The 13,520-nt window shown below is 38.3% G+C and overlaps 2 protein-coding genes and 1 pseudogene across 3 annotated transcripts in view; all 3 read right to left on the bottom strand.

The window, feature by feature from the left end:
- LOC113684518 (uncharacterized) overlaps positions 1-13,520 on the bottom strand; it is a 52,458-nt gene that overhangs the window by 9,157 nt on the left and 29,781 nt on the right. The gene's annotated exons all lie outside the window — the stretch shown is intronic.
- On the bottom strand, positions 1,280-4,722 carry LOC149035638 (microfibril-associated glycoprotein 4-like; annotated as a pseudogene). The gene is made up of 4 exons (XR_016182571.1): positions 4,256-4,722; positions 2,539-2,653; positions 1,832-2,258; positions 1,280-1,538 (listed from the first exon to the last, which is right to left on the bottom strand). The product of XR_016182571.1 is annotated as a microfibril-associated glycoprotein 4-like (transcript).
- Positions 9,191-10,678, bottom strand: LOC149035637 (ficolin-1-like). Its single transcript, XM_089191829.1, has 3 exons — positions 10,570-10,678; positions 9,757-10,171; positions 9,191-9,434 (listed from the first exon to the last, which is right to left on the bottom strand). Exons 2-3 carry the CDS (start codon positions 10,083-10,085, stop codon positions 9,212-9,214), a joined length of 552 nt encoding a protein of 183 aa, XP_089047955.1. The 5' UTR covers positions 10,086-10,171; positions 10,570-10,678; the 3' UTR covers positions 9,191-9,211.

Here is a 13,520-nt window from a genome sequence, read left to right as displayed (position 1 = left end):
GGCGTTTTTTATCGAACGATATGGAAAAAGTCTATGACTTTGGAGTCAGTAATCTGATTTATGATTAGGGACTCGTGTATCCTTGTGCGATCTAATACCCGGACCATCCACTATCATTTTATGATCTGACGTAATCTCTTTCGGGGGGCGGGGTTGAGAGGGGAGTGGGGGGGGGGGGGTTGTAGGACCAGTTTTAACTTACTACGACCCTTCATTAATCTGTACTTGGGGTAGCAACCGTTTTCAGTAACGTAAGTTAATGTGACCTGTTCTCAAATAACTCAGCCTGTGCTAGATGCATGTTACCACTCTTGACAATTTCGTAAATATGTTTGATATTCCCGCGGCAAACTTCTGTTGAAGAACACACCGTTTATGTAACTAATTGCTCGACTTTTTAAAGTCAGGATACGTGTCTGCTCGCAGTTATTACACACAGTTATTATGAGGTGCCGTGTGTTTGGGGAAGGACAACCATAATAAAGAGCAAGCAGTAGACGAGTGCTTTTACAAAACTGCTTTATTATACAGAACTGCATAATACGAACTTATCTTTATGATAAGATATAATGTTACAGCCACGTGACTGTGGTTAGCGTGCTCTGACCTGCTCTAACAAGATTATTCACTAACTAAGGAAATGAACCTGGAATACGAATAAACGGCCACATTAAGACCAGAAGCTAGAGATGAAGTCATGGTTTTCTTAAATACAATCGACGGCGTTCGCATTAAAACCCTTTACATTAGGCTTCCTTTCCCAACAAATGTTACTTTGCGCCAGGATCAATAAAGACAAATCAATCATTTATATGTAGACAGATGAATACTCAAAGAGTGGCAAATGAAAAAAAAAAACAAACAAACATGAATTGAACAGAAGTATATGTTGAAAATAATGAAATCATAATAATTGCACACACATATTCGATGGGAAGAAAGCTGCATTATTCTAAGTTCAATAAATGTTTTAAAAGTCTTTCAAATATTTAATACCCTTTCCTTTCCTTCCTTTCGTTACTTTTGCTGAGTTTGCTCTTTTATCTTGACCATGCAATATCTAACCGATATGTCAACTACGGTATTATCTTTGTTCCTTTTACCAGCAGCTTAAAAATAATGGTCATTTGAATAATGACTAATCTCCTTTAGCATTGCGTGAGGTAGCCCAGTTTCGCCAATGCTTTTAGTTTTTCCCCGAACTGGTTGAAGCGGTGCCGCTAATGTTCCGAAGAATCACACTACAATTCACACCTCAAGCTAGTCTCTTCGTGAAAAATCAAAAGAAAAAAGAAAAAGAAACAACAACACTGATCTACTTTATTTTCATTTCTGTACGTTTCAGTGAATACTGATATCCTTGAAAAGGAAGCCAGTTGACACCATCAGCCTCTGAGGAATGCCTTCCGCTGAGATACAACCCGTTTAGATTGGAATGATGACAGTCACTGTACCACCAGGCGCCTTTGAACTTCTGAGCACAGTTGACGTCCGGTTTTATGTCGTTTTCACTATCTTTCGTGGAGAATTGCATGTCACTACAAAAAGTTAAAACCACAAAATACGATTTGTAGATCTTATAATTAAATTGGATGAACATCGTGATAGAATTTGAGCTTTTGGCACACTAGTTTAACATCTCATAAGCCAAGATCGAAAATGGCAGATACAAAATAAAAAAAAAGGAAAAATCAATAGCAAATGAATGAATTGAGCATATGTTGAGGATTCCATCTCTTTACTCGCACAAGTCTCGAAACGAATAGATATAAAAATATTTGCCTGCAAATTATCAGACATTTTACTTTCAACAACCTCATTTCTAAACTACCGTTTATAATACCTGTGTACATTCAAACCGTCTCCAGCTGTCCCACTGTATCCACCAATTACAATTCGGTATTTATCTGCTTGGTCCGCCACCTTAAATGTCTCGTACTCAGCGTATCTGATGTTCCCTTCGAAGTCCTCCAGGTCAACTCTCAACGAAACGTTACCAGCAGCTGTCAAACGACGAAGATTGTCATTTCCAAGCCAAAACTCGCCGTGTAAATCTCCGAAGCCATTTTTGTAGGACGACCAATCTCGATAGAAATCAACAGAGCCGTTAAAACGTCTCTGAAAAACAGTCCAACCTCCACCGTTCGTGGTCATGTCACACAACACTTGCATGGCATTTCCACCATCTGGATTAATAGTGAACACGCCGCTAGATGTGACACCATCTTGATATAGTAGAGCACAACTTTTGGGTTCTCCTGGTTGACGAAAAATTTGATTTGAATCGTCCCCTTGGACTACAGTAAAAGTAATTTATTTTTACTTAGTCATGGGGGTAGTGTTTCTCTTGATAATGAATGATTATTACGTTTGTAAAATACCAACAACAACAACAATTACAACAACAAAGGAAATTTATTGAGAGGAGGGGTATATAGAAGTTGTGTACACCTAGTGCTCGAGGTGTGAAAGCACTATTGTGCCGGTTTTCTTTCCTATTTTCTTTGCATTATTATTGTCATTATTATTTCCACTTACTACAGGGCTTTCCTGAGTAACCATCCTTGCAAATGCATCGTGCACTGTTGGTTCGAATGTCTACGATGCAGATTTCGTTCTTGCCACAATCTGACTTATCTCGTTCGCATACGCTCTGATTGTAAACAACAACAATAATGATAATAATATTAGTGAGAGTAATAAAATTTATAATGATGATGATAATATATCAGTGATGCCGACGATGATATTGATGATGATGATGAAGTCATTAATATTATTAACAATTGTTTATCGAAGTAGAGGTGGATAGTGGTGGATATTTAGCGAGCCGTTGAATGGCCTACGAGGTAAATATCCACCGCTTTCAACGACACAGAGGAGAGTAACTGTTTTAGTTTATACCACACAGATACCAAAAGAATTGGTCAATCTATTACAATACACTCGGAAACTGACTGTTGAAGCGCGACTTTGTCTTTCGAGCTGCTCGGAGGTGAGTAGTACTCGCCAATGGCCTCCTAACAAGCCAATCAAAGCGCGCGAAAAGTACTATTCACCTTTTGGTATATACTAAAAAGGGATACAGCGATTTTTTTAACCTCAATTAGCAGCAATGTTGTTAATTGGCCAATTTGTCGATGTCAGCTGCTCACACAATGGCTTTATCAGCTCTCTGACAAATGTGATGACGAATATCTTTGTCGATAGGAGTACAGACCACGCTAAGCTACCGTCGACTTGTTAAATAGCAGCGCCATTGCGGCAATTTCAACCTAACTGGTCGCTTTATGTTATGACGAACTGAGATAATCTCTAGCTTTCAATCGGAGAAAAAAAACTTCTTAACTAAACTTTGTGGCTAGTAATGAGAGAGAGTTCTCTATGATTCTCTAATGTTTTGTAAAAATGCTTGAGCGAATGTGTCTGCTTCAATTCGCATTTTTTTTATATTTGTCTTTTAAGGAGGCTCCATTGGGTTTTTTGATCGCGCGAGATCTGGGTGTGAACATAGCGGGAGCCTTTAAAGTGACAAAATAACGTGGCGGCTCAATACGCCTGAAAAAGAGGTCAACCGAAAACAAAACACAGCAGGAAAGATTGCCGAAAGGCGACAGACTCGAAAGTTTACGCATGCTATTCCATTACGTAATGTTTTGTGACAAAGAAAATAGGGATCTTTTGAGCAAGATTTATTGCGTTTCCTCCATTGGAATTTCCTAAGATTTGCTGGACTATTAATATTGGTGCCCTTCCTGGCGCCTGTTGATAAAAAAGATTCATAGGACCAAATTTGAGATAGAAAAAGATTACACAAAATTGCAAATAGCGAGGAAACTGCCTTTATAACCCCATTTTTTTCCGACTTTAAAATGATCGGCAGGACAAATTTCACAACTTATGAACATTTTGAAAGATTTCATCGAAATTGAAGAATTATAACTAGCGAGCGCCTCCCTTTGTGAATCCTTACCTTTATCACGAAAATCATTTTAATAAAACTTGCTACAGCAAACGATTGTCCGAACCTTGCTCATCGCCTTTTGATGACTTTTAGTGACCTTGAAAGGCAAAATCATAAATCTTTTCTACAAAACAATACAATGGCGTGCGCGCCAACATTGAGAAAAATACACTATAGATGCAATTCTGCAATTTTATCAATTTATTCTCTTTTACCATTAATTGTCATTTGCTGGAACTTGTTTGTATATCTAGGTGGTAGTCAAAATCTTTTGAAATGCAATGCAAATACCTTTATCCCTCTGTAACTGAAGTCTTTGTTCTCGATGAAGTTGGCCCTAGCTGGCCTCTCAAATCGATCCGAGTCACTGATCTGGCACTTCCATCTCTCGGGTTTGTTCTTTTTGCTTCCAAAGTTGTAAGACTTACATCGCTCTTCGTTGACACACTCCAATCTACAAGAGCTTTCTGATTCCACCTCTATCTACTTTATCAAGCTCCCGTTGAGTTGTTTCCCGTCCATCATCTCGCCAAAATTAGCGGCTTGAAATCTGGGAAACGTGTTTGAAATGCGACTTGTTGCATAAGCAGTGACACCGATCAAGAATAATATTAGTACGTGCATGTTTAAGCTGATAGGTTAGTCAAGAAGTTTCCTTAGCCAAAATTGGGATGCTATGGTATTAGTTAGACTCGTTACGTAATTTGTTTTTGACTCCAATCCAGCCAAAGACTCGTAATCTGAATGCGATTGGCACCTGGCAATTTTGCCTATTGATAATCCTCAGCCAGCTCCTCCAGCGCTACGTGGTTAGCATTTGGCGTAATTTCAAACAAATATATTATGAAATCTCATCTACCTTGAAGAGAAAAACAATTGAGATAGAAATAGTTTTATTTAGTCTTTGTAACCTGCTTGGACCTTTCAGATAGACTAGAATGGTAGTTCTCCATTTAATATTTAAAAGATCCGTCTGCAGAGGTCTCTTTAATTTAAATAGAAATAGGATAGAAGTCATATCCTACCAAGAGTTCTTTTGTTACTTGCTTTAAACAGCTTTGAAGTTGCTCTCATTAAACTTTTTTTTATGCGCTTGCGATAAACGAACTGAGAGGCTTTCATTGTGATTGTGTGATCTGAACACAAAATGATATGTAAGGTAAGGTACAAATGAATGAAGGGGGTAATATTCTAGAGAAACTGTGGTGGCCACCGCGAAGAGTTTCAAAGCTCACGTGCGTTAGGCCTTCGTCACGAAACCCTGCTTGTGACACCCTCACGAAGACTGCGTGTGAACAAGTCCTACATAGAAATTCCAGAGATCACCATAAACTATAAAAGCTTTTGCTTCTTCCGTTGAGCTCTTGTAAAGAATTTATGTTTAATTATAACATAGCGCGCGTGCTTGCCCTATATAAGTCCTACTGAGCCGCTATGAACAAAATCTTTATTTACGCACGCCCGTGCGTAAATAAAATGACGTGAGCACTTTTTTTACCTGGCTTCAGAGTTTCCGTCCTGTTAAGCTGCAGTAAAGTTTCCTTCTCTTTGAAATATGGAAGAAACCAACGAAGAACTGCCCAATTTTTCTATCGGCATTGACCTTTTAGGTCCTGATCCAACAAAGAACAAAAGTAAAGCCGTAAAAAACTCGCAAGTTATACGTTTCGCAAATTTGTCGGAAGATCAGCTGGGTGACACTTGAGTTCATTTAGCTTTGATTTTCTCCATTTTTCGCGTAAATTTTAAGCTTCTCATTCAGATATCGGTTAACTTGATAAATGTACTCGCTCAAACAAAAGTATAAAATGTGGCGTGTTTTTGACCAGCCAATAGGGACGTTTGGTTCCTTTTTTTGTGCGTTGTGAGAATTTTGCACTCTATCACAATAAAAGGCTTCTTCGCGCAGATCCTTGTCGTGCTCTCCAAACTTCCTGCGTGCATCTATAACTCGATATACGCACGCTAAGCATGAAAAAGTCTTAAATTTGCGCGTTTTCATATGTGAAGTTTTCGCCATCCTCACGATGTTGTACATTTACGATTCTTTTGGCTTAAAGAGAAAGTATTTTTAGAGTACGAAAATAGAGTATGTAGTAATAAGTAGTGCATAAATAAGTCTTACTAAAACAAAGCTAAAACAGAAATTAATTCATAAGAAATGTTTGAAAGGATGTGCCTCGACGGGCGGTCATACAATCCAACAGCGTGTTTACAAAAACTTAACGACAATGACAGCTGCATACGCATTGAAGCGTTGTGGTTGGTTGAACATCTAGAGGTGTGTCTGGGGGAGGGGGCTAAGGAACAAAGTGAGGTTCTCCCATTTAGGGACACTTTCTGCCTTCAATTGCCTCGTTTTTCTTGTGAAACCAACACGGCAACCATTATTCTACTATGTAATATAAATACTGTGCGATTTTTTCCTTTAAACTACTTATTTTGAACTTTTGTTGTTCAAGAACTTCAACAAGACACCTTTTCCCCAGGCCCTCGGGGCAAGTGTTTGATCCGAGGAGATATTGGACACGACTCACTAACTGCGGTTTTCTCTTAGGTCACGTCGCAGAAAGGTTCCATCGACCCGGGTGATCACGGTGGTTTTTCTATCGAAAGGTGAATGAAAGATCCTAGTTGCATAGCCTTCCAGTGAGAAACGGTTGTAGGTGCCTGAGTAAAGTGAATTTTTACGAACGTGGTGTTGGGATTTAGGAATTTCGCGCAAGAAAGCTCACCATGTACATTTCCGTGTACGCAAATGTTCGTTATCTGAATATGAAATGTACTCAGAGCCTGTCGTTGTTAGTGTTTTCTCAGCGATCATTTATTGTTTGTATAATAGTTTGATGTCCATAAATTTGAAAAAAGAATGTGCTTGTACTCTTCATACTCTTCATAAAAAAAAAATTGCCAGTATCCTTCTACCTTCATAAAAATCTTAAGTTTAGACTTTCAACTGAATTGATAGTGTCAACATGTACCCCATAAAATGAGATTCTACCCAAAAAGTGGAAAAATTGGAGTGAAGAGAAATTGCTTTTGATTGCCTTCTCGTAAAAATCACTCCGTATTTCTGGAGAAGACAGCACTGCATCGTATCTCCCACATTTCAGGGAGTTGGAACTTGGTGTGAAACAGGTATGTAAGATCGTGTAATACAGGTAAGCTTGCGGCTATTACATGAGCATATAAATGCACCATTCAGTCATAACCGAAATACACACTGAAGTTGAATTCATATTTAAATAAAAATTACAGGAAAAAATCGAGTTGTAATGAAAGACCTTCAAATTTCTCGAAAGTAGATATTTCTTTGGTCAAGTTTTCAACATATAACAATCACTCGAACCCAGGTTCAATGCCATAGTGACGAACCAAAACGTACCGGACGAACAGTGTAACAGCACATGTCAAATGAACTACCTTTTCAAGTCACAGTTTAAGGCGATTAAAATTTACAGATTTTGCTCGGAGGACACAGATCATAAACCTACCTCTCCTTTATGAAACCTTTTTATGCTTCTCAAGCCTCATTTTCTTGCTGTAACTTTTCCCACATTCTAAACAGGTATGACCCTCACCGAAGTCCGCCATGTTTTGGAGGTTTGTTTGTTGAAGAGAGACTAAGTTCTAAGTACAAACCAACATTGTTTCCAGGGTCCTCTCTCTTCTTACCACTTACAAAACACTTCCCGATGGGTGTTTCATCGTACGGTTATGAAATGTCTGCGGTCTTGAAGCCAGTAATTCGCTCTAACAAAGGGCTACCACTCGAAACGTCAGCTTTTAAAGTCTTTACGTTGGCCAATTTACGTTATCAACTTAGTTAATTCTACATTACCCTGTTATTCTCTTCCACGCAGCATTACAGTTACTTTAGAAACTTACCCCCTTTATTCAGAATATTTAGCTCGACAGTTAGCTTGACACATCTAATCTAGTATCCAGACCTTCCACGACCACTTCAGGTAGGATCTGGGTACGAGATTATGACATAGCCTCTCTGGCAGGGTTGAGAGGGGGGAGGAGTAACCGCTTTAAGTAGCCTTGGTTAATGTGACCTGAACACAAGAGATCCTCGACCTGTTATCAAATAACTCAGCCCAGACTTAATGCATGGTACCACTCCTAACAATTTCGCAAATATACTTGACATTCCCGCGTTAAACTTCTGATGCAGAAAACACCATTTATGTCGGTAATTGCCCGATTTTTTAAAGTCAGGATATGTGACTGCTCGCAGCTACTGCGCACAATAATTATGAGGTGCTGTGCGTTCGGGCCTGGACAACCGCAATAAAGAGTAAGCAGTAGACAAGTGCTTTACATAACTGCTTTATTATACAGAACTGCTTAATATGAAGTAATTTTTAGGATATTATAGAATGGTACAGCCACGTGACTGTGGTTAAGGTGCTCTAGACTGTTATAACAAGTTAATTTGATAACTAGGGAAATAAACCTGGAAAAGGAGTAAACGGCTACATTAAGACCAGAAGCTAGAGATGAAGTCATGGTTTTCTTAAATACTATTGACGACATACGCATTAAAACCCATACATTAAGCTCCCTCTCCAAAAAAATGTTACTTTGCTCCAGGATCAATAAAGAAAAATTAATCATTTATATGTAGAAAGAAGAATACTCAAAAAGTGGCAAATTAACAAAAAATGAGAGTTGAACTGAAGTATATGTTGAAAATAATGAAATAATAATAATTTCACACACATATTCTATGAAAAGAAAGCTGCGGTTTTCTTAGTTCAAAAAATGTTTTAATGGTGATCCAAATATTGAATTTACTCCTTTACCTAGACCATGCAATATGTAACCGATATTTCAACTTCTGTAATTATATTTTTTCCTATTACCAGAACCTTAAAAACAATGACCATTAGAATAATAAATTATCTCCTTTAGCATTGCCAGAGGTGGCCCAGTTTTGCTAGTGGTTTTAATTCTACTTTGAACTGGTTGAAGCGGTGCCACTAATGTGCCGAAGAATCACATTACAATTCACACCTCTACAGGATGATTTGGAAATGGCCCTAAATTTATGTAAACCGCTGTACAGGGCTCAAAGCCCGATCAATAAACCAATGTGTAGCTTTAATGTAAATAAAAAATGCGACGGGAGACTGGAAAGAAAAGGATCGATAACTGGAGTGTGTTATGGCCGTGATCTGTACCTAGGTAGTCTCTTCGTGAAAAATCAAAAGAAAAAAGAAAAGAAATAACAACGCTGATCTACTTTACTTTCATTTCTGTACGTTTCAGAGAGTATTGATATCCTTTAAAAGGAATCCAGTTGACGCCATCAGCCATTAAGGAGTGACTTCCGCTGAGATACAACCCGTTTAGATTGGATCGATGACAGTCACTGTACCACCAGGCGCCTTTGTACTTCTGAGCACAACTGCTGTTTGGTTTTATGTCGTTGTCACTATCTCTTGTGGAGAACTGCATATCACTACAAAGTGTTAATACCACAAAATACGGTTTGTAGATCTTATTAAATTGGATGAATATTGTAATAGTATTGGAACTTTTGGTACACTAATTCAACATCTCATAAGCCAAAACTGAAAATGGCGGATACAAAAAAAAACAAAAAACAAAAAAAAAAAGGAAAAGGAAAAATAAGTAAGAAATAAATGAATTGAGAATATTTTTAGGATTCCATCTCTTTACTCGCACAAGTCTCGAAACGAATAGATATAAAAATATTTGCCTGCAAATTGTCGGACATTTTACTTTCAACAACCTCATTTCTAAACTACCGTTTATAATACCTGTGTACATTCAAACCGTCTCCAGCTGTCCCACTGTATCCACCAATTACAATTCGGTATTTATCTGCTTGGTCCGCCACCTTAAATGTCGCGTACTCAGCGTATCTGATGTTACCTTCGAAGTCCTCCAGGTCAACTCTCAACGAAACGTTACCAGCAGCTGTCAAACGACGAAGATTGTCATTTCCAAGCCAAAACTCGCCGTGTAAATCTCCGAAGCCATTTTTGTAGGACGACCAATCTCGATAGAAATCAACAGAGCCGTTAAAACGTCTCTGAAAAACAGTCCAACCTCCACCATTCGTGGTCATGTCACACAACACTTGCATGGCATTTCCACCATCTGGATTAATAGTGAACACGCCGCTAGATGTGACACCATCTTGATATAGTAGAGCACAACTTTTGGGTTCTCCTGGTTGACGAAAAATTTGATTTGAATCTGGATTAATAGTGTAAACACCGCTAGATGTGACACCATGTTGATAAAGTAGAGCACATATTTGGCGATGGGTTCTGTTGGTTTTTGAAAAATTTGATTTGAATGGTACGCTTGGACTATAGTAGAAGTAATTTATTTTTACTTAGTCACGGGGTTAGTGTTTCTCTTGATAATGAATGATCCTTACGTTTCTAAGATACCATCAACAAAAGCAAAGGAAATCTATTGAGATGAGGGGTTGATCAACAAATATAGAAGTTGTGTACAGCTAGTGCTCGAGGTGTGAAAGTTCGAGCAGTGAAAGCACTATTGCGCCGGTTTTCTTTGCATTTTTTGTTTGCAACATTATTGTCATTATTATTTTCACTTACTACAGGGCTTTCCTGTGTAACCATCCTTGCAAATGCATCGTGCACTGTTGGTTCGAATGTCTACGATGCAGATTTCATTCTTGCCACAATCTGACTCATCTCGTTCGCATACGCTCTGATTGTAAATAACAACAACAATAATAATAATGATAATAGTGAGAGTAATAAAATTTATAATGATAATGATAATATATCAATGATGCCGACGATTATATTGATGATGATGATGATGTCATTATCATTATTAACAATTGTTTACCGAAGTGGGAGTGGATAGTGGTGAATATTTAGCGAGCCGTTAAGTAGCCCGCGAGGTAAATATCTACCGCTTTCAAAGACACAGAGGAGAGTAACTGTTTTAGTATATACAACACATATACCAAAAGAATCAGTCAATCTACCACAATACGCTTGGAAACTGACAAGTTGACGCGCGACTTTGTCTCTCGGGCTGCTCGGAGGTGAGAAGTATTTGCTAATCGCCTCTTAACCAGCCAATCAAAGCGCGCGAAAAGCACTCTTCACCTTTGTGGTATATACCAATAAGGAATACAGCGATTTTTTCATCACAATTAGCAGCAATGTCGCAATTTGATCGGCCAGTTTGTCGATGTCGGTTGCTCGCGTCCATGTGTCACACAATGGCTTCATCAGCACTCTGATCAATGTGATGACCAATATCTTTGTCGATAAGAGTAAAGACCACGCTAAGCTACTGTCGACTTGTTAAGTAGCAGCGCCATTGCGGCATTGTCAATCTACTAGGTGGTTTTATGTTATGACGAACTGAGATAATCTATGGTTTTCAATCGAAAAAAAAATCTTCTTAACTAAACTTTGTGGCTAGTAATGAGAGAGAGTTCTCTATGATTCCCTAATGTTTTGTAAAAAATGCTTGAACTTGCGCGACTTTTTATATTTGTCGTTTAAGGAGGCTCCATAGGGTTTTTTTGACCGCGCGAGAACCTGGTGCGAACATAGCGCGAGCTTTTAAAGTGACAAAATAACGTGGCGGCTGAATACGCTTGAAAAAAGAGGTCAACCGAAAACAAAACACAGTGGGAAAGATTGCTAAAAGGCGACAGATTGGAAATTTTACGCATGCTCAGGTGTAGATCTTAGTGAAGTTCTATTCCATTACGTAATGTTTTGCAACAAAGAAAATAGGGATATTTTAAGCAAGATTTATCGCGCTTCCTCAGATGGAATTTCCTAAGATTTGTCGGACCATTAAACATATTTGTGCCCTTCCTAGTGCCTTTTGATAAAAAAAATTCGTAGGACCAAATTTGAGATATAGAAAGGTGACACAAAATTGCAAATAGCGAGGAAGCTGCCTTTGTAATTTGTTTTTTTCCCAACTTTTTAATGATCGGCAGGACAAATTTCACAAATTGTGAACATTTTGAAATATTTCATCGAAGCAAATTGAGCGCTTCCCTTCGTGGAGCCTTAGCTTCATAAGGAAAATAATTTTGATAATATTTACTGCAGCAAACGATTGTCCGAGCCTTGCTCATCGCCTTTTGATGGCTTTCAATGCCATCGAAAAGAAAAATCATAAAACTTTTCTACCAAAACAATACGATGGCGTGCGCGCCAACATTGAGCAAAAACCTCACAGAGTCTCCTTAAGTGCAATTCTGCAATTTTATCGCATTATTTACCATTAATTGTCATTTCCAGGAACTTGTTCGTATATCTAGGTGATAGTCAAAATCTTTTGAAATGCATTGCAAATACCTTTATCCCTCTGTAACTGAAATCTTTGTTCTCAATGAAGTTTGCCTTAGCTGGCCTCTCAAATCGATCAGAGTCACTGATCTGGCACTTCCATCTCTCAGATTTGTTCTTTTTGCCTCCAAAGTTGTAAGACTTACATCGCTCTTCGTTGACACACTCCAATGTACAAGAGCTTTCTGATTCCACCTCTATCTCCTTTATCACGGTCCCGTTGAGTTGTCTCCCGTCCATCATCTCGCCAAAATTAGCGGCTTGAAATCTGGGAAACGTGTTTGAAATCCGACTTGTTGCGTAAGCAGTGACACTGATCAAGAATAATAATAGTACGTGCATGTTTAAGCTGATATGTTGATCAAAAGTTTTCTTAAGCCAGAATTGGAATGCTAAGGATATTAGTTGGATTCATTATTGCGTAATTTGTTTGTGACTCTAATCCAGCTAAAGACTCGTAATCTAAATGCGCTTGGCACCTGGTAATTTTGCCTATTGTTAATTCTTACCTTTGATATTGTAAAAATTATTTGCTGAATTGCCAGTCAGCACCTCCAGCACTATGTGGTTAACATTTGGCGTAATTTCAAACAAATATATATGTTATGAAATTACATTTACTTTGAAGAGAAAAACAGTTAGGATAGAAATTGTTTAGTCTTTGTAACCTGCTTGAACCTTTCAGATAGGCTAGAATGGAAGTTCTTTATTTAATATTTAAAAGATCCATCAGAAGAGATCCCTTTAATTTGAAAAGAATTAGGGTAGAAGTGATATTTTGCCAACAGCTCCTTTATTAAAAGGGGTATATTCTAAAGAAACTGTGGTGCTGCGTCGGTGGGAGAGTATAGCAGGTAATTAAGTGTTAACAACTAAGTTGAAAACCTAAATTGGCCATCGTAAGGAGTAAAAAAGCTGACGTTTCGAGCGTTAGCCCTTAGTCAGAGCGATTAGCGGACAGTTCGGACTAATCGCTCTGACGAAGGGATAACGCTCGAAACGTCAGTTTTTTTACTCCTTAAGGTGGCCAATTTACGTTTTCAACGTAGTTGTTAACACTAAATTACCTGCAGTTCCTTTGTTACTTGTTTTCAATAGCTTTGAAGTTGCTCTCATTAAATTTTTTTTACGTGCTTGCGATAAACTGAGAGGCTTTCATTGTGATTGTGTGAGCTCAACACAAAATGATAAATAGGGTAAGGTACAAATGAACGAAG

This window comes from Pocillopora damicornis, chromosome 13 (genome assembly GCF_964200805.1).
Source record: "Pocillopora damicornis chromosome 13, jaPocDami1.2, whole genome shotgun sequence".
Lineage (NCBI taxonomy): Eukaryota > Metazoa > Cnidaria > Anthozoa > Scleractinia > Pocilloporidae > Pocillopora > Pocillopora damicornis.
Note: the sequence above shows the minus strand (reverse complement) of the source record. Positions and strands in the feature narration are given on the sequence as shown.

What these genes read in the sequence shown, in the direction of transcription:
- LOC149035637 (XM_089191829.1), bottom strand. Translation starts at nt 10,085, where the DNA reads ATGCAAGTGTTGTGTGACATGACCACGAATGGTGGAGGTTGGACTGTT. An exon ending in GACGGTTTGAATGTACACAG is followed by an intron (nt 9,435 to 9,756) that starts GTATTATAAACG and finishes AACACTTTGTAG; the next exon opens with TGATATGCAGTTCTCCACAA.